This window comes from Triticum aestivum, chromosome 2D (genome assembly GCF_018294505.1).
Source record: "Triticum aestivum cultivar Chinese Spring chromosome 2D, IWGSC CS RefSeq v2.1, whole genome shotgun sequence".
Lineage (NCBI taxonomy): Eukaryota > Viridiplantae > Streptophyta > Magnoliopsida > Poales > Poaceae > Triticum > Triticum aestivum.
In genome coordinates, this window is record NC_057799.1 from 651,792,943 (window position 1) to 651,806,639 (window position 13,697).

At 48.0% G+C, this 13,697-nt stretch overlaps 1 protein-coding gene across 1 annotated transcript; it reads left to right on the forward strand.

The window, feature by feature from the left end:
- Positions 1–2,262: 2,262 nt before the first annotated feature.
- LOC123050850 (disease resistance protein RGA4-like) lies at positions 2,263–5,003 on the forward strand. The gene is made up of 3 exons (XM_044473580.1): positions 2,263–2,503; positions 2,582–4,674; positions 4,775–5,003. Exon 2 carries the CDS (start codon positions 2,599–2,601, stop codon positions 4,645–4,647), a length of 2,049 nt encoding a protein of 682 aa, XP_044329515.1. The 5' UTR covers positions 2,263–2,503; positions 2,582–2,598; the 3' UTR covers positions 4,648–4,674; positions 4,775–5,003.
- Positions 5,004–13,697: the final 8,694 nt, after the last annotated feature.

Genomic DNA, 13,697 nt, shown 5'->3' on the forward strand with positions numbered 1-13,697 from the left:
TTACTTGGCACATTATTGAAAGAAAAACACAAAACATGATTACTACATTAGCTTTAAACTTGTAAACACACAAAAATAGAAAATATAAATATTGGGTTGCCTCCCAACAAGCGTTTTTTAAGCCTTTTAGCTAGGCATGATGATTTTAGTGATACTTACGTAAGAATAGGAATTGAAACATATAAGAGAGCATCATGAATAATATGGCAAGCACATTTATGCTTAACCCACTTCCTATGCATAGGGATTTTGTACTCAAACAATCTATTGGAGCAAGAATCAACTAGCATAGGATGGTAAAACAAGCATGACTTCAAAACTTTCAACATAAAGAGAGGAAACTTGATGTTGTTGAAATATATATAAGCATATATTCCTCTCTCATAATAATTTCAAGTAGCATCATGAGAAAATTCAACAATATAACTATCACATAAAGCATTCTTTTCATGATCCACAAGCATAGAAATTTTATTACTCTCCACATAAGCAAATTTATTCTCATTCATAATAGTGGGAGCAAACTCAACAAAATGATTATCATGTGGTACTTGACTGACATAACCCAGTTGAACATTAAAATCATGATGACAAGTTTCATTGTTATCATTACTTTTTATAGCATACATGTCATCACCATAATCATCATAGCTAGCCACTTTGTTGTCATAATCAGTTGAAACCTCTTCCAAAATAGTGGAATCATCATTAAATAAAGTCATGACCTATTCAAATCAATTTTCATAATTATTACAATGAGATTCTACACCCTCCAAAATAGTGGGATCACTATTACATGAAGTTGACGCTCTTTCAAAACCACTTTTATTATTGTAATCATCATAAATAGGAGGCATGTTATCATCATAATAAATCTCCGCATCAAAATTAGAGGGGACTAAAAAATACATATTCATCAAACATACCATCCCCAAGCTTATGGCTTTGCATATCATTAGGATCATGTATATTCAAAGAATTTATACTAATATCATTGCAATCATGCTTAACGTTCACACAAAACATTGTGTTAAATTCTTATTTTAACACTTCATAGCAATTATCGGAATTCATATTTTCAAGAAAGACTCCATAAAGATAAAGAATTTTGATGCAACTTCAATTTCATTTTTATTTTTATTTTATAAACAAAATTAGTGAAAAGCAAGAAACTAGAATAATCAATTGCAAGATCTAAAGATATACCTTCAAGCACTCACCTCCCCGGAAACGGAACCAGAAATACCACCCCATATAGCTCGTGGACTCCAAGTCATCGGCTTGATCCACCCTGGTGCTAAAGGGTATACCCAGGGGCCATGAAACCATCAATTAGTTACGACTTCAACCTTCGCACGCTCTCCGCCACACCACTGTAGTTGCTGATGGCCGGCCCACCCACCCTCCTCGAATCCGATTGTAAGCTAATGTCCCACCGAGTCTGACCCCCTTATTTCCCGACCAATGATGTGATGTTGAAACTTTGAGATTATATCATCTGGTCCCCCAACATGACTGCCGGCCGGTCGCTCAAATCGGCACACCAAATGAAACCAACACCGACAAAGGATTGACAACAGGGCGAAAGAAAATCACATGAGCTTTAAAAGTACACGAGTATTCATTCTCAAACTTTGTGAACGTTGTTGCGCCACCTAAATACTTGTTTTTAGCTACAAGGATACTTTTTCCAGCAAAAAATAGACTTTTGGAATATACATGAAAATAAAAATTTGGACTCCACTACAAATTTGACATCAGATTTTTGACCATGGCAAATCAAACATTTTTTATGGCAATTTGTATTTGCCGAGGATGGAAGTTTACTTAGCAAGCATGGCAAATTCATCTCAATTCATTATTTTTTCAGAAAATTGCCGTGCTCGTAAACTAAATTTGTCATCCTGGCCACTAACTAACTTTGTCATAAAAAATGTTCAATTCACCATGCTTAAAATTCCGTCTTCAGATTTTTGGCATTACCCTGGGGGTTGTACGTATTTTTCTGTTTTGCAATATAGAAGACCTGGGCAGGATCAAGAGGTGATCCAACGGCTGGAAACAACCATGACACTAGATCCGGCGGCCTATGGCCCTACAGGTCTGGAAATTTGCTCTTCACACCTATGGGGAGGTGATGTGGAAGTGGAAGTGGAAGTGGAACCGTGGAATTGGATGGGCATAGCGCTGCCTGTACCCGCTGATCTTCTCTTGATCCTGGAGTCCCAGCGGAGGACCTGATCACCACTGCCCGTCTGAGGCTGCCGCGCACACTCTGTCTTGAGCGTGTTGCCTCTACCCTGCAGCCGAGAGGATGGCGGATAATCACACCTGAAGCTCCACATCACCACTGCCAGTATAGATCCGCTGCCGCCGGAGTCTTTTGGCGCGCACACTCCGCCTTGACCATGCCCAGCCTCCGCGCTGAAGGCGAGAGGAAACACGGCTGAAGCTCCCTCCACAGCAGTAGTGATGTTCTGAGCCATCCACTACTCGATCAGCGGTATGCGCCTCCTCACCCCCTCCTTCTGCTTCTCCTTTCCATTGAAGCAACACTGACCTCGCCTTGACATGCATGCAGATCTAGGGGAAAGCGAGATGGAGATTGCCGCAGCGTTAGTCGGTGCCATAGCTACCGCTGCTGCTACCACCGCTGCGTCCAAGCTCACCACCCTGATAGGCAACCGACATTGTGAGGCGACGGTGAAGGAGAAAGCCCAATTCATCAAAGATGAAGTCCGGTTTATCAATAGTCTCATAAAGTCGATGCCCAAGGAGCTGGGGCTGTCGCCCTTACAGACTCAATGCATTGTACAACTGAGTCGCTTGGCATGTGAAATCGAAGACTGCGTAGATTTGTTCCACACCGGCAAGACCAATACTTTGACTTATGATATTGATCGACTCAAGACCAAATCACTTGAGATGAGAGAACGGATACACACATATTTGGAGATAGAAAAAAAGATGGTCCCCATTGGGACTGATAGACTTGTTGAAGACCACAGACGCTTGCTAGGGACTTCACACTGGGGCGTCGAAAGAGCTTCACAATGGGCTGCTGCTGTCCCCCAAGAGCTTCGGGATCTTCTTGATGACTCGAACCACCGTTTTTGGGTTGATAAGAATTTCAACTGCTTGCTATATTTGTGCTTGTTCCCTCCTAATCAAGATGTCAGTACTAAGCCCCTAATGAGGAGATGGGTGGCTGAAGGACTAGTGGATGGAGCCAATGTCGCTGCTGAGAATCTGCGCTTCTTCATCGACAAAAGTATCATCAGATCCATCCACACAAGCAACAATGGCGAGGTGGAGACATGTCAATCTACCAGCCAGATGCACGCGTGCATCTCTGAGAAGTCCAAGTCCCAGAATTTCGTCCTGGTGTGTGACGGCGCGGCCCGCATAACAGAGCTGGCCGAGGCCCGCAGGCTATCTGTGCATCCTCCCGCAAACGGCATTCCGGAGCTGAATTTGCCTGATGATTTACCTCGTCTACGGACCCTGGCGGTATTCCCTGCTGATGAGGCGAATCCCGACAGGTATGAAGCTGCTCTTGATTTTTTCAGGTATAAAGTGCTGCGGGTGTTGGATCTGAAAAAATGTGCTCCCTTGAGTGAGCAACGTCTCAAGGATATCATAATCAAGCACCCGCAGTTTCTGATGAAATATCTGAGCATCAATTTGGGCAACATTAACGAGCTTCCAAGGTCAATCATGGAACTGAATCAGTTAGAGACACTTGACCTGAGTGGAACTGCTAGCGAAACAGTGACGGTGCACAAAGAAGTCCTCCTGCTGCCCAAACTAAAGCATCTCCTTGGCAAGTTCCAGCTTAACATAATGGAGAGCAACCCATTGAAGTCTCACTCGGGTCTAAGGGACTTCCTGACAAACAAGAGTACACTGGAGACGCTGGAAGGATTTGTGACCGGTACGAGATATGGATTTCAAGCTCTGATGAGTCTGATGAAGTGTTTGAGGATAGTGAAGATATGGTGCAAATCCGACGCAAGTCAAGCAAACCTGGATATTCTTTCAAGCGCCATTAGGAAGTTCATTCGTCGTGGGACCGATGAGCCTCATTGCGGTCGGTCCTTATCGGTCGACTTCGAAGCATGCTTGAGAGGATTCATGAATGAAATAGACCCAGTGACGGCCGGCATACTTGCCTCGCTCCAGCTACACGGCAAACTAAGCCAATTCCCTCCGTTTGTTGCAGGACTTAGTGTTATTGAGGAGTTGTGCCTCTGTTCCACTGGTCTGAGCTGGGAGGTTATTCAAAATGGGTTGATCATGGTGAAGGGGCTGAAATATCTCAGGCTTGTTGAAGATAACCTTGTGCACTTCGACATGCCGCCTAAAGCTGACCACCTCAGGAGCATTGAGCGGATATCCATTGTGTCCTCGCGAAGGCTAGACATAACAATCCCAGATGAGGAGCTGCCACTTCTTGTGTCACTTCAAATCCTCTGTCAAGCTCTGGATGTTAGTCCTGCAACTGCCAACATCCAAATCAACCACATGAACAAGCTGGAGAAAATCACGCTCCATCATCAGCTCGCGAGTGGAATAAGAACTAAATGGGAAGAAGGAACAAGTGGCCATCCCAATAAGCCCGTCCTATCATTCATTAAAGGCCCCTGATCGACAATGCAGATTTCATCAAACAAGGTTAGTTCTCATCTCTTCCCCTCTTTCGTCTTCACCTGGAGTATATATCTTTCATTCTAGTTAATTAAAGCATGCATACTCTTTCACTATGTTGGTGCAGTGCAAATGAACAATGGAGGCACCCCCAGCTTTGCTGCCTGCTGGATCTATGCAACAACTTGACCTGAATCCTTCTACAATGAAAAAGTTTCATGCACCCACAATGAAGGGTACAATGAGAGCAAATAAAAAAAACGTCATGGCATTGTTTATGAACAAATGTTTTAGGAGCTTGCTCTCTCGTTGTATGGAGTTTTTACTACAATAAGATTTCATATGTGTTCGATTTACAATTTCCATGTTAGGGGTGTGCATCGGATCATTATATCTTTTGCTTTGATGTTTCGGAGAGATCAGTCCTTCCACTTATTGTACCTTTTGTTTTATTCCTTTAAATTAACAACTTTTGCTATTAATGTTGTGTCATCTGTACTTAGGTTGAATCTTTCCTGTTTTGCTCTATGTGTTGAACAAGCTTTGGAGGTCCTGACCGTTGTATTTCTTTCATAGGGTCGTGGTAGTGCTAATTCGGCCAGCAAAAGGAAAACATTTTGCATCGATGGCCGGTCGCGTCCACTCGCTTACGCACCCAGCTATTCAAGCTGCGACAAGTGGGGTGCGAGGAGCCACCCCCACCCACGACGCCTTACTCTTCCCTTAGTCTACTCATAGTGAGGAGTATCATATACTAGTATCATGCATATGATACTAGTGTATGATACTATCTTCATAGTGCATAGTATCATAAATTAGTATTATAGATGACCTTATTTATGGCCATGCATGACACAAAGTAGTATATTATTTATTGTATTGCGGTATCTATCTATGGTACTCTAACCCTGTCTCTCTTCTTTAATTCTCTGCCACATCATCATGTTTACTATTCCTGAGTGCATGATACCGGCTATGATACCCCCACTATGGCCAACCTTATCCAGCCACTCACGCTCATTGACCTTTTTCTTTTCTTCTTCACCCACGCTAATCTGCGCGCGGCTGAACCCGGCCGTCCTTCTCCTCCCTCTCACCCCCCGCAGATCTCGTTTTGCCCCAACCCATCTTCTCTTCCTCCCAGTGCCCTGCCCCACCATTGTTTACGGTTTTAGCTGCAACTTGCAAGGTGACGAGTTGCATCCTGCAAGCGGCGAGCTACAACCTCCCGGTGCCCTCCCCCGCCATTGTTTGTGCAGGCACGCGGGCGAGCTGCATCCTTGCAAGCTGGCGAGCGCAATTGCACCGCAGAATGCTGGGAAAACCTTTGCCAGATGCTGGAACCACACCCGGCAGCTGCTACCACGAACGATGCTGTCGTCTTCATTAATGTTGCAACCGTGGGTCAGCGGCACCGACGAGGAACGGGTTTATGGTCGGCGCCGTGGGGCGGCCACCACGGATGCAACACAGAAGGCGGACAAAAAAGTTGATACAGTCAATGGCTTTTGTTACGGTTGACAATGACGAGTATCAGTGGCGAGGCTGGATGACATGCATCGCATGGACGAGGCAAAGAGGTGAGGGCGGTAACAGGTGTTGCAGGGGCGCGAGGGAGAGGGGGGATTGCATGCGGCAAAATACGTGCGGAGGAGAACAAGGAATAGTCGCGAAGCGGGGGGCCAATCCAAGGTCTAGCGCGCAACCGCCGAAATTTAGGCGGGCCGGCGCCTACTACTACCAAAAAATAAAAAGCACCTCTAAAATATAGCCATGAGCAAAGAAACATCATAGTCGGCAACACACCTCGGCTCCCGGTCCTACTAAGCGACCATTTGTACGACATTTTGAAGGATCCGTAAATAAAATAGTATTCATCACTGGTGTGTTGTGTGACTAATGCTGCGTTTATCTCCAACAAGAATTAATGTGGTGGGCCCGTTGAATTTTTTATCCAAAAATTGCAATGCGGCCATCACAAGAAAGGAACATTACAACAAAATATTGATGGGAGCTATCTCTTTTATCGAAAAAGGCTTTCGCCCCGCTTTATATATAAAGCACATATCAACATCACCTGATACAAATGCACGCCATCATAACACATGCACACACCCATGGCAAGATACATAGGCGTTGAGCGCAGCAACACCATCCCTAGCACTATCTTGAAGAGACGAAGCCGCATACGACGAACCGTAGGCTCCAAGACGGCGCCTTCAGAAAGGATAGGACACCAGAGCGCGCCACCACCCGATCCGAGGATCAGAGTTTCCCCTGGAGCCGCACGAAGGGCAGTGAGAGCCGTGACGACGCCTTCAAGAAGGGAACGAGTTTCGCCGCCGCCGGTCCATTCGAAGATAGAACAGGTTTTCACCCCGAACAACACTCACCGCCACCGATCTCCACACCCCGGCTACCAGGCCGCCCACACGACCATGGCCACCAGGCAGCACCAAGCCACGGGCTCGGCCTAAAAGCAGCGCGCAACCAACACCCCCAGGGCCGCCGCCCCAGCATCCGAGACCTAGACACCATCTCACCCGAGATCCGCCGCTACCCCAACCAAAGAGACGAGTGGAAAGATCCCGACTTTCCCACCCCTGGACATCCCCAGCGCCGAGACCCAATAGGTCGGCCAAATCAGGCCTCCATCGACTCGTCATGCCGCACCGGGCGCGGGACAAGCTCGGTCCTGCTGCACCATGTGTGAGACGAGGTCGGTCCTGCTGCACTGTGCGCGAGACGAGCTCGGTCCGATGACACCGTGCGTGAGATGAGGTCGGTCCCGCCGCACTGGGCGCGAGACGAATGATGGACCGCAACTGGGAGAGGACCAGCTGAGGGAGTCATGGATTAAGGGATCCTCGGATGGTCGAGCTATGTGGCGTGGGCCGGCCTAATGGGCCATGAAGCTACAAGATAGAAGGCCTTTCCTCATGTCCAGATGGGGCTCTCCTTGGCGTGGATAGCAAGCTTGACGGCTAGTCGTATATTTTCCTTTCTCTGTAAACCGACTTTGTATGACCCTAGCTCCCTCCGGTGTCTATATAAACCGGAGGGTTTTGTCCGTAGAGGCAATCATAATCATACAGGCTAGACATCTAGGGTTTGGCCATTACGATCTCGTGGTAGATCAGCTCTTGTAACCCTTATATTCATCAAAGTCAATCAAGCAGGAAGTAGGGTATTACCTCCATTAAGAGGGCCTGAACCTGGGTAAACATCGTGTCCCTGCCTCCTGTTACCCTCGATCCTAAGACGCACAGTTCGGGACCCCTACCCGAGATCCACCGGTTTTGACACTGACATTGGTGCTTTCATTGAGAGTTCCTCCGTGTTGTCGATAGCAGGATCGATGGCTCGCCTCGTCATCAACGACAAAATCACCTCCAGAAGGGCCATAGCTCCTGGGCAGATCCTCCAGATCGGCAATTTCACCATAGGCGCCTGCCCAACCATTAAGCCCGAGGCGGCCCCTCGGATTGCCGAAAATCATCTCCGCATCAACCCTGAAAGTGTCGATAAGATGGATCCGGCCGATGTCTCGTCTTTAAACGAACTGCTAGATCGCATCGCGCCCTGGGGGTCACAACAGATTATGATCTGATTAGGCTTAAACCCGATCAGAGGGAAATCAGGTCTCCACCTGTCACCCACCTGGTGACTGTCCGTGGAAGAACAAGTTGAGGATACCGCTCCTCCTATGCTGAAAACAATCTATGTTCGGATCTCCGAGCCCTACGAGCCAGATACTTATCTTCGAGAAGAGATCATCTGTCCTTCGAACATAGAATCAGGTCCTGAGTCTAAAAACCCCCAGGACACTCCGGATCCTGGACCAATGACTTCAGAAATTTTTCAAAATCCGGATTTCACAGTGGGTCAGGGTTCAGATTTAAGCCCACCCACCCACCACAATCAATACTCTCCAAGCAATTCCGGTCCCCCGGACATATGCGATTTAATGTATATACGACAGCAACCTCAGGAAACAGTCCATCACTTTTGGGCTAGATTCCTACTTGTTAAAAACAAGATCAAAGATTGCCGCGACCATGATGCGGTATCAGTCTTTTGCCGCAACTGTACGGACGAAGCGATCCTCAATGCCCTCAATCGGCGCCACATACTGCACTTTGCAGATTTGGCACACATAGTACAGAAGTATTGCGCAATGGAAAGCGCTTGGAAAGCCCAGACAGCTCGGTGGGAACCACCGGCCTTTAAGCCACCGACCAGCCGGACAAAAAGGATGCACCCTTACGGGGCACCTAATCATCACTTCACGGAAAGAAAAATTAAGCCCTTACCGGGACACATAACTGTCCTTGATGAATGGCTCGACAAGCCCTGTCAGATACACGCAACGCCAAATTCTAAACCAACTCATAGCCTTCGGGCATGTTGGATACTCTGGCAGGTGGCTAAAAGCGAGGAGGCTATTCTCACCAACACTACCCCGGCAAGGCATTCCCCCGAGGACAACGACCTCAATGTGTTCACGGTCTTCGAGACTTTTTCTTCAAACAACTGGCGTAAAAGGGCGCTCCGCGACCTCACCGAAGTCAATCACGTAACCGCAATAAATCCTTGGAACGATATGGCAATAACCTTCAACGCCAATGACGAGCCAAGGGCCCGATTAGTCCGAGCACCAACCGCTTTGGTTCTAAACCCAATTGTAGACGGCTTTCGCCTCACTAAAGTGCTCATGGATGGCGGCAGCGGATTGAACCTCATCTACGAAGACACACTCAATAAAATGCAAATGGACAGGAGTCGCATTGAGCAAAGTAATACAACCTTTCAAGGAATTATCCCTAATCGGGAAGCAAGATGCTCGGGGAAAATTAAACTCGACGTGGTATTCGGCACGCCAGAGAACTATAGGTCCAAAGAGATAATCTTCCAGGTGGCCCCTTTCAACAGCGGATATCATGCCCTGTTAGGGCGAGACGCATTCACACGCTTTCAAGCCATACCTCATTACGGGTACAAGAAGCTCAAAATGCACGGGCCCAACTGTGTTATCACTATCGCCAGTGATCCGGACATAGCACTCCATGCCGAAAACAAAACCGCATCACTGGCCCTCGAGGCACTGTCCGAAGCCCTGGCGGCCGAGGAGCTCAGCGCTCTGCGTTCCACAGTGGATAGAGGCGACGTAATTCTTGATAAAAGGCCTAAATCCACTTCTTTCAAGCCAGTAGACGAAATAGTCAAATTTCAAGTTCACCAGACGGACCCCAAGAAGACAGCTTCCATTGGGGCACAACTGGATCCGACGGTCGACACCGCATTACGCGCGTTATTGCGCAAGAATTGGGACATCTTCGCCTGGCACCCCTTAGATATGCCAGGAATCCTACGCGCGCTGGACGAACATAGTCTCAATATACTGAAGGGATACAAACCAGTCAAGCAAATGTTGCGGCGATTTTCTGAACCCAAATGACAGGCTATGGGTGAGGAGCTAGCCAAGTTACTCGAAGCCGGGTTTATCAAAGAGATCAAACATCCGGACTGGCTAGCAAACCTGGTCATGGTGCCGAAGAAGGATAAATTAGGTGCTTGTGTGTCGACTTCAAAGACCTTAACAAAGCCGACCAGATTATTGATGCAACCGCAGGACACGACTCACTGTGTTTCCTCGATGCATACTCCGGATACCATCAAATCAAAATGAAGGAATCCGACCAAGCCGCAACAGCATTCATCACCCCATATGGGCCATTCTGCTTTAACACCATGCCTTTCGGGCTCAAAAACGCCGGCGCCACATACCAATGCATGATTCAAACGTGCCTGGAAAAGCAAATCGGCAAAACAGTTGAGGCATATGTAGATGATGTCGTCATCAAAGCTAAGCATGTCGAGTCATTGGTGGACGACTTGCACCTTACATTCGACAACCTCCGAAGATACGACATACGACTCAATCCGGAAAAGTGCGTTTTCGGCGTTCCCGCCGGAAAATTGCTTGGGTTCATTTTTTCCAGTAGGGGAATCGAAGCAAACCCAGCTAAAATCCGAGCCCTGTCATAGTTGGCTACACCAACAGATCTCAAGCAGGTCCAAAAACTAGCCGGGTGCGTGGCAGCTTTGAGCCGCTTTATCTCCAGATTAGGAGAAAAGGCACTGCCATTGTATTGCCTGCTCCGACGCACCGACCACTTTGCGTGGACGGATACTGCAACGGCCGTACTGGAAGAAATAAAAGCTTTGTTAGCAAGCAACCCAATCCTGGTCGCGCCAAATGTCGGCGGACCCATGTTACTATACATATCTGCAACGCACCAGGTGGTGAGAGCGGTGCTCGTCGTCGAACGAGAGGAAGAGGGACATAAATTCCCACTTCAAAAACCAGTATACTATGTATCGACCGTCCTCACACCATGCAAATCTCGATACCCACACTATCAAAAAATAGCGTATGCGGTCTTCATGGCATCCTGGAAACTGCGGCACTACTTTCAAGAGTGTTCAATCACAGTGGCTTTCGAAGTACCACTTAATGATATCATAAACAACCAGGACGCCACCGGCCGGATTGCCAAATGGGCTATTGAGCTCCTACCATTTGAAATAATGTATAAGCCACGCCGAGCCATTAAATCTCAGGTGTTGGCTGACTTCGTCGCCGAATGGATAGAGGCCGAACTCCCTAAAGAGTACGACACATATTCCAACTGGGTGATGCACTTTGATGGCTCTAAAATGCTAGCCGGACTTGGGGCTGGTGTCGTCTTGACATCCCCCATAGGAGACACAGTCCGTTATGTGCTCCAAATACTGTATACAGACTCTAATAACACAGCCGAATATGAGGCCCTATTGTATGGTCTTCGAATGGCCGTCTCCATGGGCATACAACGCCTCGAGGTGCACGGGGACTCAAACCTCGCAATATCCCAAATAAACGGAGAATTTGATGCCAAAGATCCGAAGATGTCGGCTTACCGCAACGCCGTACTTAAAATTTCAGCTTGGTTTGAGGGCTCGAGTTTCATCATGTGGCCCGAGAAAGTAATCAAGCAGCGGACATCCTTGCTCGCATGGGCGCTAAGCGCGACCCCGTCCCACCCAATACCTTTGTAGAGAGGCTCTTAAAGCCATCCGTGGTATGGCAGGACGAGAGCAGCAACACCAGTCCGGAGCCGATCATACCCCCAGACTCCAAACACAATTCCGATCTCATCGGGGGCTCGGCCACCGAAATAACACCATCGGCCCATGTAATTATGGCAGTAATCGCCCCATGGACCGAACCCTTCCTGGCCTACCTTGGCAAGAGCTCCCTGAGGACCAGAATGAGGCTCGATGCATCGTTCGACGCTCGAAAGCCTACAAGGTTCATGAAAGAGAGCTCTATAAGAAAAGTACTACCGGAGTCCTTCAAAGATGTATCTCCGAAGAAGAGGGGCGGCAGCTCTTGGCTGAAATCCATGCTGGTTTTGGCGGCCATCACGTCGCAGCCCGGGCCCTTGTAAGTAAGGCCTTCCGTACCGGTTTTATCTGGCCTACGGCCCGAGCAGACGCACAAGACCTCGACCAACGTTGTGTAGGATGCCTGCTTTTCTCCAATCAAAGCCATATGCTGCCTACCACCCTACAAACAATCCCCATTACTTGGCCTTTTGCGGTCTGGGGGCTTGACATGGTCGGACCCCTTAAAGGGGGAAGCCATAAGAAAAAATACTTGCTGGTCATGGTAGATAAATTCACTAAGGGGATAGAGGCCAAACCAGTTAAAATGGCCGAAGCCAGACCAGTGATAGATTTCACATCCGGTGTCGTACACCGTTATGGTGTCCCACATAGCATCATCGCCGATAACGGCTCTAACTTCACAGCCGACGAAGTAAAAACTTGGTGTGCTAATCTGGGCAGCAAGCTCGATTATGCCTCCGTCTATCACCCTCAAACACACGGTCAAGTCGAACGGGCTAATGGCCTAATAATGAGCGGCACTAAACCCAGACTAGTGCGATCCTTAAAGGAGTCAGATAAACACTGGTTTGAGGAGCGAGGGACGAGGCAGAAAAACTTACGCCACAACTCGAAATGGGCCTCACAGCCCAAGAACAGCTCGCAAAGAGCAACGAAACCCGCGATATGCAGGATGGAGCCCGGCGTCAGATTGTGCAGTTGAAGGCCATAATACTCCAGAAGACCTCTGAGGAAAGGATGAATAGGGAATCCTACGCCTCTCAAGAGGAAGGAAACAAAGCACACCCGCTCCTCTTTAGAAGGGTTGGGGAAATTCTCCGCTAAAGCTTTGTCGTCGATGGAAGTTAATCCAGCCCGAACGGAGACTAGATCCGTGGGAGGAAGGTACCCCTGCATCTGAAGCTTTCTAAGATGAGCATGGGATACCGAACAACTCTCCCAGTCGCCTTTTTTAGGGCCGTCGGGTCACGAGGAGGAGCTTGGAGCGCTGGCCATGTTTGGGCAATTTCCTTGGGCTGATTCTAAGGATTTCCGCGTGGTGGGGAATGGTTGCTCAGATCCAATCTCTCTATATAGGCACCTTTCCCGCCTGGTCGAGGGGTTATTTGTAAAAACACCAAAACTGTTCACATTCATTTGACCCGTGGAAGCCGAGGCGACGGCGCTGAAGACACGGTATTTAATGGGCAGCCGAACTCTCATCGATCCAAGTATAATGAAGAACCTGTCTTGCAAAGCCGAAGACAAAAAACCGGATACTACATCGTCATTGAAGGCAAGTTCGGGGGCTACTGAGGGAGTCTTGGATTAAGGGGTCCTCGGATGGTCGAGCTATGTGGCGTGGGCCAGACTAATGGGCCATGAAGGTACAAGATAGAAGGCCTTTCCTCTTGTCCGGATGGGGCTCTCCTTGGCGTGGATAGCAAGCTTGACGGCTAGTCGTATAGTTTTCTTTCTCTGTAAACCGACTTTGTATGACCCTAGCTCCCTCCAGTGTCTATATAAACCAGATGGTTTAGTCCGTAGAGGCAATCATAATCATATAGGCTAGACATCTAGGGTTTGTCCATTACGATCTCGTGGTAGATCAACTCTTG

Coding starts and splice junctions, on each gene's coding strand:
- LOC123050850 (XM_044473580.1), top strand. CDS start 2,599: ATGGAGATTGCCGCAGCGTTAGTCGGTGCCATAGCTACCGCTGCTGCT.